This window comes from Pteronotus mesoamericanus, unplaced genomic scaffold, assembly GCF_021234165.1.
Source record: "Pteronotus mesoamericanus isolate MK-2021 breed Mesoamerican mustached bat unplaced genomic scaffold, CSHL_Meso_final scaffold_1186, whole genome shotgun sequence".
Lineage (NCBI taxonomy): Eukaryota > Metazoa > Chordata > Mammalia > Chiroptera > Mormoopidae > Pteronotus > Pteronotus mesoamericanus.
The window spans coordinates 12,854,438-12,867,419 of NW_026555302.1; the positions used below are offsets into that span (position 1 = coordinate 12,854,438).

At 36.4% G+C, this 12,982-nt stretch overlaps 1 protein-coding gene across 2 annotated transcripts in view; it reads left to right on the plus strand.

The window, feature by feature from the left end:
* The first annotated feature begins 2,077 nt into the window (after positions 1-2,077).
* Positions 2,078-12,982, plus strand: part of KIFAP3 (kinesin associated protein 3) — a 106,193-nt gene continuing 95,288 nt past the window's right edge. For both annotated transcript variants that reach the window (XM_054587793.1, XM_054587792.1), the window contains exons 1-5: positions 2,078-2,317; positions 6,482-6,613; positions 9,339-9,493; positions 12,080-12,135; positions 12,699-12,840. In XM_054587793.1, coding sequence (XP_054443768.1) covers positions 2,286-2,317; positions 6,482-6,613; positions 9,339-9,493; positions 12,080-12,135; positions 12,699-12,840 — 517 coding nt within the window. In that variant the 5' untranslated portion in view covers positions 2,078-2,285. The remainder of the gene's footprint in view (positions 2,318-6,481; positions 6,614-9,338; positions 9,494-12,079; positions 12,136-12,698; positions 12,841-12,982) is intronic.

The following is a 12,982-nucleotide window of genomic DNA, read 5'->3' on the forward strand; positions in this document are numbered from 1 at the left end:
CAGCAAAAGCTGGTACAGAGCCCACATTTCCACCCTCACCAGCTCTAACAAGGCGCCTTCTTCCCCAACAGAGCTTTCTCGAAACCTTTTGATGGTAAAAGACCTTTTACACCCCGGTGTCGGTGGTGGCCACATGGAGAGCAACAGAGACGTGACTGTACCACTATTTTGGAGCTGTTTTTCAGAGTTTCCTTTTCTATTATGTACAATACCATTATGATAATTCTAGAAGTAATCTCATTGTGCACACATGCTAGAATATTCTAAGGCATATAATGAGTACAGCTGCAAAGATTTAAAGTGTATGCCTGTTCAACTTTACAAAATAATGCAAGACGTCCCAATGTACACTCAAACCTGAAGTGTTTACTAAACAATTTCCATGGGTCCACGTTTTCACCAGCACTTGGTATTGTCAGACTTCTTTATTTTTCACCCTAGTCAGTGTAAGATAGTATTTTTTTATAATCTCGATTGGCATCTTCCTGGTTACTATTGAGGTAGAGCATCTTTTCATGCTGTTTTATTTCTTGTTATTTCTCTTTCCTCTTTTTGTCCCTTGTTCATTTCCCCATTTGGCTTATGGCCTTCTCCTTTTTCATTCATTGGAGATCTTTTTTTAAAAAAATGTATTCAATTTATTTCAACTAAAAAAACATCTACCCATGTCTCTTACCCCTATGTTATGCACTGACAGCTTCTCTGTGGCAGTCCTAGTTTAGGTTTATCTCTTTGTGGCTCTAATTTTCAGCTCTTTCTTTCTGGCTCTGGGCATTTCCTCTAGATTGTTTTTTGTGTTAAACTCAGGTATGCATTTTTTTTTTCAACTGCAAACATTTATTCAGTACCAGCTATGCGATGGATGCCGTTTGAAGCACGTAGAAGTGAACAAACTCTGATCTCAGGGAGTGTACTCTGCAAGAATGCTTGTTTTCTGATCTATGCAGTTTATTGGATATTGTGATTGGGCAACTTTAGGTATTGTAGGGGCTTTAAGGTAATTTAGCTGTGAGTGATAATTTGTTAAAATTTTTATCAGTTTTCAGAATAAATATTTGGGGAAAAAAGCATAAAATAGGAAAGGCCAGTTAGGAAAGAATTGCAGTACTTTAAGTAAGATATGGTTAGACTAGCAGGTAGAAGTGGGAATGAAGAAAAGCTGGATTGCAGAAATATTCTGAAGGAAGAAATAATGTCATTGTGTTTAATAAGAGGGCATGATACAGAGAAACATGTCGAAGTCAGCTCCAAATAGTCGTCCCTGGAAGACTGAAAGAATGACCACACGGCTGACAGAAATAGTGCTGCTGGTGGGAATGGAGGAGCAGATAAAAATACTACCAGTGGGTATGGCCTGTGTCTCCATATTTAATATTCCATGTAGTGCATTGCAGTAACTTACTGCATTTGAAAAAGGCATGTACAACTGTGTAGACATGGCCCGCGGTGACTGAAAATATACAAATAGAACAGAAGAAGCGACAGGATTACAGGTGAGGAGAGGGAGTGGAGGTGCCTGCTTTGTATCCCCAGAGCCTGGTTTGCTGTTCGGCACAAGGCTGGCCCTCAATATTTACTGAAAAAAGGGAAGTGAGCCATGTGCATAGATGGGACAGCTGAGATCATGGGATCAGATGTGAAAGCAGGTATTTACTTGCTGAGGTTCAAGGACATCCTTTCTTCTCCATGGTCTGCACTGCCCACAGTAACCTGCCTCAAAGGAAATAATTCCAAACGTACCTTGATTTAGGAATAATTACTGGAGGGGGTGGAGTTTCACGAGGGGGTGTGTGTGCAGAAAAGGTGCGTTCTAGATCTAGAATACCGAAGGGGAAGGTAAAGATTTGACGCTGAGTCAAAGTCGCTACTAATTTTGCACAAGCGTCATATTATCTGCACAAGTTGGAGAGTCACAGTTCGGCGACCAGGCCGCCACTCTTTCATCACTGACGCCCGAGTCGCCGCAAAGCCCTCCAGGCCCGGTTCCAGGGCGCGTCCGACTAAGTCCCCGGGCCCAGCACCTCTGCTGAGCCTGCGCGTGGCGGCGCGGCAGGGCGGGCGCATGCGCCTTGCAGCGGAGCCGGCAGAGGCGGCTCTAGGCGCTGTGGCGGCTGCTGTGTTTTGGGGCCTGGGAGCCGTGGGAGGAGCCGGCGGTCTCACCGTGGTAACCGCAGCGCCGCCGCGGCCCCGCCTTGCAGGCCTCAGGACTGTCACCGTCTTTGGGAGCCGGGGGATTTTGGCCATCTTTTCCGGATACAGCCCCGCCGGTCGTCGTCGCTGCCGCCATGCAAGGGGAGGACGCTCGATACCTCAAAAGGTGACGACTCCCCGGGGCGCGGCCCCACCCTCCTGGCCTGGGGTCCTGAAGATACTCTTGGCGGTTCTTGGGCTTGGCCTGGAGGTGTCACTGGACAATGAAGAGGGGTGGACACGGGAAGAAGTCACGGAAAGGGAAGGGCAAGGTGCTCTGGGTAAAGAGGCCCTGCGGCCGCCCACCTGGCTCGGCGGGGCGCTGACAGCGCTGGACGTGGCTCCTGGCTGCATCACCTTGTTGGGTGGAGAGGGGTGGAGGGCCGGGGAACCCCCTACCCCCACCGCCTCCCCATTCCGATTCTGTATTTCCGTAATAGATGAATCCCGCGGGGCCCTGGAAATGAAGCCTTCTGGAGCCTCTGCTCATGTCTCCCGTTTGGGGATCTCTGCCCTGGGGTTCTGAAGTGATGACGGGGAAAGAAGTGATGGCTTTTAATGGGCAGAGGCTGCGCGGTGATGGATAGTGCTTTCCAGCCTGCTTCTGCTTGCTTCATCAGTCTCATCCTTTTGACTGCCATGTGTACAGTATCATTTTTGTAGGGTTTTAATTATGAGGTTTGTTTAGGCCATAATTGTCTTAGTTTAAAAATATTTGTCGTGTCAGATACTCTTTAAAGAAAACTGTACTTCTGTCGGGATTATTTGTTTGACTCCTGTCAAAAATAAGATCATCCCTGATGGAAAGGATATCTCTCAGTGGGCCGAGAGTTTGCAGTCATCCAATAGGGAAAAACCTTCATTGGACGCTCCATTTTTTAAAGGCCCTATTCCGATTGGGTAAATAAATACCCTAAGGAAGTCACGTGTGTTCCTTTGAACAGAGTTTCCTTGTCTAAAAACGGGACAAATAATACGAGAGATTCGAGGACCAAATGTGAAAATGCTTTTGAGAGAAAAAACATGCGTGTAAGGTGGTAGTAGTATTATAAGTCATAAAATACTTTTCCTGAATATATTTTCCTTGGCTTGGCAAGGCCCTGATCATCACAGAAGGATCTTCTGATCTTTAATAGACTCTTAAAAGGGATTCAGACAATTGTATAGTCAGCCAATCAGTCAGCCAACTGCACTACATTTGCAGGACTGGGGCATCTGTTTTGCCTCCCCTTCTCATTTTGTATTAATGTATCTGAAACTGCCGAATGACCAGACTTTATCAGTAAAATTTTGAAAAAGGAATATGTAATCCTAACAGGTATATAGTCAGTATTTATTCACTGAATTTTACTCACATTAATCTTTTAAGTCTTTTTGATTGAAAATTTTGTCACGGAAGAAAATAAATTCTTTTTTCAACTTTAAATACGAGATTTTTCTAGAGCAAACGTACTAATTACACGTTTAAATCTATTGAGGAACCACTGAACTGCTTTCCCCATTGGCTGCACCATTTTACATTCCCACCAGGAATGTAGGAAGATTCCAGGTTCTTCACATCCATGCCAACATTTGTTATTTACTTACTTTTAAAAAAAATTAGGGCTATTCTAATGGGTGTGAAGTGATCTCTTACCGTTTTAATTTACATTTCCCTAGTTACTAGTGACATTGAGCATCTTTTCATATGCTTCTTGGCATTTGCTTTCTTTGGAGAAAAGGGATCTTTATATTTTCTGGATATTGGACCCCTATCAGATCAATGATTTGCAAACATTTTGTTTAATTCTGTGGATTGTTTTTTCACTGTCTTCATAGTTTCCTTTCATGTGCAAAAGTTTATATTTTCTTTAGTTTTTGCTTTTTAAAAAAGGTTTAAATGACCATTGATTTTTAAAATTCCCATCCTTCTCTCCCCTTTGTCAACTGTCAGCTTATTCTCTATGTTGTGGCTCTGTTTCTGTTTTGTTTTGTTTACTCATTTGTTTTCTATTTTTTTTAGATTTTTGTCGCTGATTAATATTCCTTCATATGTACGCATCACATCTTTATCTATTCATCTATTGGTGCCCCCCCCCCCCCCCGCCGGTTGCTTCCACCTCTTGACCATTGTACGCAGTGCTGCTGTGGCTGTGACCTTAGGGGTGTACATGTCTAGCGTTTTTGTTTCGTTCGGATAAATATCCAGAAGTGGAATTGCTGGATCATATGACAGTTCTATTTGTAAGGTTTTGAGGACTCACCATCCTGTTTCCCATAGTAGCTGCTCTAATTTACAGCCTCACCAACAGTCTATGAGGGTTCCCTTTACTCCACATCCTTGTCAGCACTTGGTATTTGTTGATAGCTGTTCTGACAGGTGTGAGATATCTCATTGTGGTTTTGATTTGCTTTTCCCTGATGAGTAGTGATGTTGAGCATCTTTTCATGTGTCTGTTGGCCATCTGTGTGTCCTCTTTGGAGAAATGTCTATTCTAGTTCTCTGCCCATTTTTTAAATTGGATTTTGTGTGTGAGTGAGTGTGTGTGTGTGTTCAGTTGTATGAGTTCCTTATATATTTTGGATATTAACCCCTTGTTGAATGTATCATTTGCAAGTATCTTTTCCCATTTAGTAGGTTGTCTTTTCATTTTGTTGATAGATTCCTTTACTGTACAAAACTTGTTAGTTTCATGTAGTTCCATTTGTTTATTTTTTATTGCCCTTGCCCAAGGAGACATGCCCAAAAAGTTACGCTAACAGTGATGTCAAAGAATTTATTGCCCATGTTTTCTGCTAGGAGTTTTATGGTATCAGGTCTTACATTTAAGTCTTTAACCCATTCTGAATTTACTTTTGTATAAGGCATGAGAAAGTGGTCCGATTCCATTTTTTTGCATGTATCTGTCCAGTTTTTCCAATACCACTTATTAAAGAGACAGTCTTTACCCCAGTGTATATTCTTGCCTCCTTTGTCATAGATTAATTGACCATGTAAGCAAGGATTTTCTATTCTTTGGGCTCTAGTCTATTGATCTATATGCCTGTTTTTGTGCCAGTACCACACTATTTTAATTATTGTAACTTTGTACTACTAACTTTGTAGTATAGTTTGATATCAGGGATCATAATAACACCCACTTTGTTGTTTCTCAAGATTTCATTGACTATTTGGGCTTTTTGTGGTTCCATATAAATTTTAGAATCATTTGTTCTGATTCCAATAAGGGTTCCATTGTTATTTTAATAAGGAATGCATTGAATCTATATATATTGCTTTAGATAGTAAGGACATTTTAACAATAATAATCCTTCTAATAAATGAGCAAGTTATAACCTTTCATTTGTTTGTATCTCTTCAGTTCTTTCCTCCAGTATCTTATAGTTTTCAGAGTATAGGTCTTTCATCTCTTTGGTTATATTTATCTGTAGGTATTTTTAGCTTTTTGATGCAATTGTGAATGTGATTGTTTTCTTAATTTCTCCTTCTGATCATTCATTATTGGTATATAGAAATGCAATAGATTTCTGAATATTGACTGTGTACCCTGTAATTTTACTGAATTCATTTATTCTAATAGGTTTTTTGGAGGGCAGGGTGGTCTTTGGAGTGTTAGTTGCTTTTGATTTCATTATTTAAGAAACCATTACCAAATCCGAGGTGATGAAGTTTTGCCCCTATGTTTGCTTCAAGAGTTTTTTAGGTTTAAATTCTTAAATTTCTGTCTTTGATTCATTTTGAGTTAATTATCTCTTGTGCAGTAAGGGTCCAGTTTCATTCTACATGTCCAATGTCTCAGCTCATTTGTTAAAGAGATTGTTCTTTCCCCCAATGAAAGGCGTTGCCACCCTTATTGGAATCTATTGGCCAAATATGTAGGAGTTTATTCTTGGGCTCAGTTCAATTCCATTAATCTGTGGGTCTATCTTTCTGCTAGTACTGCACTGTTTTGATTACTGTAGCTTTGTAGTATGTCTTGAAATCAGGAAATGTCAGTCTTCTAACTTTGTGTTTTTTTTTTTCAAGATTGTTTTGGCTACTCAGGGTCCCTTGTGCCTCCACATGAATTTTATGATCTCTTTTCTATTTCCGCAAAAAAAAAAAAAAAAAAAAAAAAAGGCTTTGGGGATTTGAAAGAGGTTATACTGAATCTGTAGATCACATTGAGGAATGTTGCCACCTTAACTGTAAATCTGACTTAAATGCATATATTAATCCACCCACAGGTTTTTGGAACTAGAATCTATATAAAACCATGGACATTTTATAACTTTTTAATCTACCTATGCTTGTTTTTATTTTACATTATAGGAAAGTTAAAGGAGGAAATATTGATGTACATCCATCAGAAAAAGCACTCATTGTTCAATATGAGGTTGAAGCTACCATTCTTGGAGAAATGGGGGATCCCATGTTGGGAGAACGAAAAGAATGCCAAAAAATGTAAGTTTTCTTTATTTGTGTATACTTTGAAAGTAGTAAATATTATACAGACTTTATAGAAATCTGATATTATTTAAATCTGCATATATGATAAATGTTTATGGTGTTATTCTAGACATACTTCATTTTAGTAAAGCAGAGACAGCATTCAACTATAAATACAGATATGTTTATTTCCGAGTTACTACCTACTGTGGCTGGAATAAATGGATTTAAATATCAGCAAGGGAAAACCTGAGGACTTCCAATTTTGGGATGCTCAGGAGCTGGAGAGGAGTCACATTGTGGGACCAAAGGTGCATGTGGCAGCTTGGTAGTTCAGGAGGTTTTCTCAATGGCAGCAGCTGGGGGATACGTGTGTAGATTGAGATAGGTGTGAAGTGAAACTGTCGTTACCCTTGGGCAGTCAGTGCCGGGTGAAGAAGACTTCTTGACTGGGAAGAGGAATGGATGATTGCTAATATACATGCTGGTAGAAAGTAGGTCTAAAAAGAAATAGAAACATCTACTTTGTTAAATCAAGCTACCACTGCATACCTACTAGAATGGGTAAAATCCAAAACACTGACAGAATCAAATGCTGGTGAGGATATAGAGTAATAGGACTTCATCTATTGCTAGTGGAAGTATAAAGTGGTGTAGCCACTTTGGAAGACAGTTTGGCAACTTCTTCCAAAGCTAAACGTAAACTTACCATACAGTCTAGCAATTGTGCTCATAGATATTAACCCAAATGAGTTGGAAGCTATGTCCACACAAAAACCTGTACATGAATGTTTATAACACCTTTATTTATAATTGTCAGCAATTGGAAGCAACCAACATGTCCTTCCATTGGCAAACAGGTAAGCAGGCAGTGGTGCATCCATGTAATAAAGTATTATTCAGCACTTAAATCAACTATCAGGCTATGAAAAGACATGATGGTGGGGGTGGGGTGGATCTAAATACATACTACTAAGTGAGAGAAGCCAGACTTGGGAATGCTGTCTTCTGTGTGATTCCTGTATAACGGTAGGACATTTGGCTGTGTATGTTCTAGGAGAGGAAAACTAAAGTAAAAAGAATAAAGGTTGTCAGAGGATAAAGGGGTGGGGGAGGAGAGAATAGATGGAGCACAGAGCATTGTTTAGGGCAGTAAAAGAATTCTGTATAATACTGTAATGGTGGATACATGACATTATGCATTTGTCAAAACCCATAGAACTGTACAAGAGAAGTAAATTCTAATGTAAACTGTGGACTTAAATTTATAATAATGTATCAGTATCAGTTCATCAATTGTAACAGATTCTACACTAATGCAAGATGGTAATACAGGGGAAAAAATGTATTGGGGGTAGTGGGCATATATATGAGAACTCTGTACTTTATGCACAATTTTTCTGTAAACCTAAAACTGCTGTAAAAAAGACTAGTAAGAAATTTTAACAATATATGTATGTTAATAGCATTTCTATTTTGCCTCTTCTTAATCAGATTTATAGAAACTGTCAGGATTTCCAAGTTCCTTGCTGAAATTAAACATGAGAGGTCTTGTGAAAGTTTTCCTCTGAAAGGATTCTTCTTTCTTATCTCTGTCTTTTGATATGCAGTAAAATTATTAAAAATATAATTGAGAATTTAAAAGACTTAAAAGGTATGAATATAAACATCCAAAAAAAAAAAGATAAAGGGACAGAGTATTGCTAGAGTTTGTTGTTGCAAACATTAGTAGCCGCTGTAGCATATTTGAACACAAAAGGAAGTTATTAAAGGCTATTAGGTACAATCCTAAGAGGACCAGAATTGGGGATGACTGTATAGCTGTGAATAATCTCCAGATCACTCCACTGGGTTTATTGCAGGAGAGATCGCTTACATCTGAATAGTGATTTCAGATGCTTAGTATGGGACCTTTTTCTGAGGTCTCTGTCCCCATGCCTGTAATACCTTGTGTCTCTCCAAATATTGGACACTACCAAGAAATAGTTCTATGCAGTAGCTGCTTTCCTATATTTCTCTTTTTGAATCTAAGCCTTGCATGAGCATATCTGCTTGGGTCTTCACCCTGAACCTAATTTTGTTTTCATAGCCCTCCCTGGTGCCATAAATTCATGAAAATGGGCAATTTTCTCCAGACTCTGAACAACCTTTTTAAATTTAGCTTCCAATGAATCTCCTGGACTAAATTAAAAAGAGGAAGAAGCTGGTTTATTATTTTTTTAATGTACTCACAAAATGAAATGTTCCTCAAAATTCTTCATATAGGTCTTAAAATGTATCCTGCTTTTATTCTTCTTCTTTCTACATAATTTTCATGAGAACAGCTGAATCCTGAAATAATCAATATTACATCTTGTCCCTCACTGAAAATCATAAATAATTGTGGCTATAGTCAAGAAGGTGATCATTTTTGGCAATATGGATTCTCACATCCAATGACTAAGGACTTTCTATGTAGTACATCAGAAAGACTTTCAGAATAAGATCTTTGAATGTGCTATTCTGCATAGAAGCATCAGATGTAGATTTTGTTACTTTTGTTACCTTGTTTGTCCAGCTCAAAGAAAGTCATTGCTTTGCATTGTTCTAAGCCTAATTATATCTAACCCTTTATTATATTTTACTAAAAGTGTATGTAAGGTACATCTAAATGCTTTGTAAACTATTGTTTGACGAAGTCTTGTTTAAGTTATCACTTACTTTCATGATACCTGAGTTGGAAAATTCGGATTGCTTGCAGCATTCGTCTTAAGAGCCTCAATGCCAACACAGACATAACGTCCTTGGCACGGAAGGTGGTGGAAGAATGCAAGCTCATTCACCCCTCAAAGCTTAACGAAGTGGAGCAGCTGTTGTACTACCTGCAGAACCGCCGTGATTCCTCATCAGGGAAAGGTGAGGGAGGCTTCTGGCTTGTCAGTGCAGAACCAGACTTGTCTGACTGTATCGTTTATGCTTTCGATAAATGGTGGGTTTGTTTTTGTTTTTGTTTATTGTTTTGCCAGTGTTGTGAATGAGTAAATGAAAGGATAGACAAACATACTAGTTTTCTACATGTTGAACTTTATATTGGATGGTTCCATACAACATGGTATTTCTTTTTCATACTTCTTTGTGTGCACACACATATGCTGAAATAAGGAATAAAAAAGCAAGTATCTGCCACATACATTCTAAAATAATAAAAGGAGAGAATTTTGGGCAGAAAACCCATTTTCTCTACTCCAACTAGATTTATGTTTTCTAAACTTATTATTGACATTTAGTTTACTATTTTAATGGACAACTTAACTTAAGTATTTGAATGTTATAAAAATGTCATATGCTTTAGACTATTGTAAAGATATGTTTTATGAATCCTTAAGAAAATACTACCCTTTCATTCCTTAACATCTCTATTGCCAACAGTCTTCTATCTTTAATTCCCTCACAAAAGAGCTAAGCCATTAAAATATTAGAGCTAAGCGATTGATTACTTATACAAGACATTTTAAAATAATCTAAACCAAAAATGAAATAAAATAGAAACACAGACATTTTAATGCAGTATCATCTCAGACTATTGAATGGTTAGTTATTCCATTTTACAGCACTGTTTATGTATCTTTCTTTCACAATGGGTGAGTTCCAAACTATGGTGCCCTCGAAATAACTTATAAAGGCTTCAGTTTTGATTGTACTAAGTCAAAAAAAATGAAATAGGAAATTTGTATAAACTTTTTTCAAGTTTGTTTTCTCTCTTCATTCATAGCAAACAAAATGTCTTGCACCTGATATATATTTTCATTAATTAAATATAGTGACTAACTCACAGTATATGATCAGCTTAACAATAACCCACAGCCTTTGGACCAACTATCACAGTATATGATCAGTAGGTATTTCTTGAGTGAACTGGATGGCTGTAAACTTATTTAAAAGCAAAATTAAGCATTTTGAACTTAATTGCTTCCAGCTACATAGCTGATACTCAGTGTATACTTGTTAATTATTAATAATAAGTGCTATAAGGAAAATAGCAAGATTTTTTTTAAATATTCTTGCTAAAATGTCTATAAATGATAAGAGATAACATCTTCAATAGTTTAAATAAGTACAAAGTGAGCAAAATAAATGCTGTACTTTTTAAAGGTGTGTATGTAATTATTGTGGATGGTACCAAAAAAATAGTTAAAATTGATCTTTACTAATGCCAAATTAATATAGTTTCAATGGCACTTATAATAAAATGTCTTTAAACTAAAGAACAGCCTTTCACTGAGTTTTCAGGGTAAATCAGTCTTCTCGTGTATATGGATAAATTAGTTCAAATCAATATATTTCTCTCTATAGATATTAATATTTGAATACATGAAATTCTGTACTATATACTTATTTTTTAAAACTATTTTAACGTTTTTTACTTGGTATTAACTATTTCAAAGCCAGGAATATTGTCCTAAATGTGATTGAAATGAAAAAATAATATGTATTTGATTATAGATTCTTTACCTTAAGTGATTTTTTTCTATACTTAATTAAAAACACTGTCAAAGTGAATTATCTATTTGACGCAAAACCTAGCTCTTGAGAAAACATAATCTTATATAGAATGGCCAACATTCTCTGAAAATAATCAAGGGTAATTTCTGTTATATGTAAAACATTTGCTAATTACATGATCAAAATTTGTTATTACTCAAACTTATTTTAATGTACATGCATTGCATAGGTTTACCCAGATCAGTGAAGTATTTTTGATAATTTTTTTGTTAGAAAATGAAGTTCTGCCATGAATCAAATAATCAAGTATAGTAAATTGCTCAAAGTTTTGTTCCACACCTTTGGTTATCTCTTTATTTACCTTATTTGGAAGCAAATGAGTATTAACACAGATATTAAATATTTGCTTTTTAATTTATGATCCCAATTTTGCTTATTAAAAGAATCAGTAATTATTCTTTATTTTAACTTTTATCTTTACCCAAGTCGTTTCTTTTTCTTTGTTAATTTTATGTTAGTTTTAATATTATTCAATTCATTTTTTCTTTGCTTTATTGATTTTCCTATTCCTACCTTAAATGTGAATTAGAAGGAGAAAGAGAGAAAACTTGACTAGTTTACTTCTTGTTAGTAAGTCTGGCTATTTACCCAAAAAGACAGCCAAAGAAGAAGTTAAAATTGCTGCCTGGTGTAACTTGGGGAACATTTGTTGATTTTATTTATTTATACTCTGCTTGGTATATTCTCAGTAGAACAGATGGATTATAGATGACCATTTTTTATACATTAAGAAAAGATTATTTCAAGGGGAAGGTGGTGGGGGGAAGGCAGAGACAAACGTATTTGAAAAAATAAAGAAAATAAATAAAAAAAGATTATTTCATAAACTGCTCAGTTTTAAGATCCTCAGTTTAGCTAGAGTTAATCAGTTGCTGAAAATCAAAATTACTCATAAATGCTAAAATCCTGCTTCTTCTCATTAAAACAATTTTTTAACAGAAAAAAAAGAAAAATCAAGCAAGCCTAAAGATCCACCACCTTTTGAAGGAATGGAGGTAAGACTGTATTCTTCTAATCTACTAGAAAACTGATTGTAAAGTGTGCATTTTACCATCAACAGTTCGTACAATTGCATTAAACAGATGTGTAATTTTAAAAAGTAATTGAACTTAGAATTATCTGGAAAAGGTAGAAAGTCAGTATTTAATTGACAAGGCAAAAAATATTGGGTATGTGTTTTAGACAATTCATTTTGATAGAAAAATAAGTTATGAAGTGTTTTAAATATTCTTATTGCAGTATTGTTTTGAAATATTGCATAATCTATTGTAGCAATACAAATTACTTTGCATTACATTTAAACTAATTTATAATTGATAGACCAATTTTAGAGTTTGTATACATCCCGTATGGTTTATAATTAATTTTGTATCGGAGTCTTAGCACCCAGAGGTCTAATTTCCTCCTCTACAAAAGGATGGCTACTATGAGTCCTTTGAAAACTTGTCTATTATTTTAAAAGGAAATATATTGATCACAAAGTATCATTCCTTTGACAGTGGCTCTGTTAAGCATTATTGTCCTTTTGGAGTACTTTCTTCCTCTTCCTTTGTTTCAGATTGATGAAGTCGCTAACATTAATGACATGGATGAATACATTGAGTTGTTATATGAAGATATTCCTGACAAGGTTCGGGGTTCTGCTTTGATCCTGCAACTTGCTCGAAATCCTGATAACCTGGAAGAACTACTATTAAATGGTAACTTAGAAATATTAAAATTAGAAAATTTTTGTGAAATGTGATTATTAAAATTTACTGTATTAGAGGAGTAAGCTAAAATTACATATACTAAGCTTAAGAATGCACTAATTTTCCAACTCTTTATTACCTTTCTACTTTT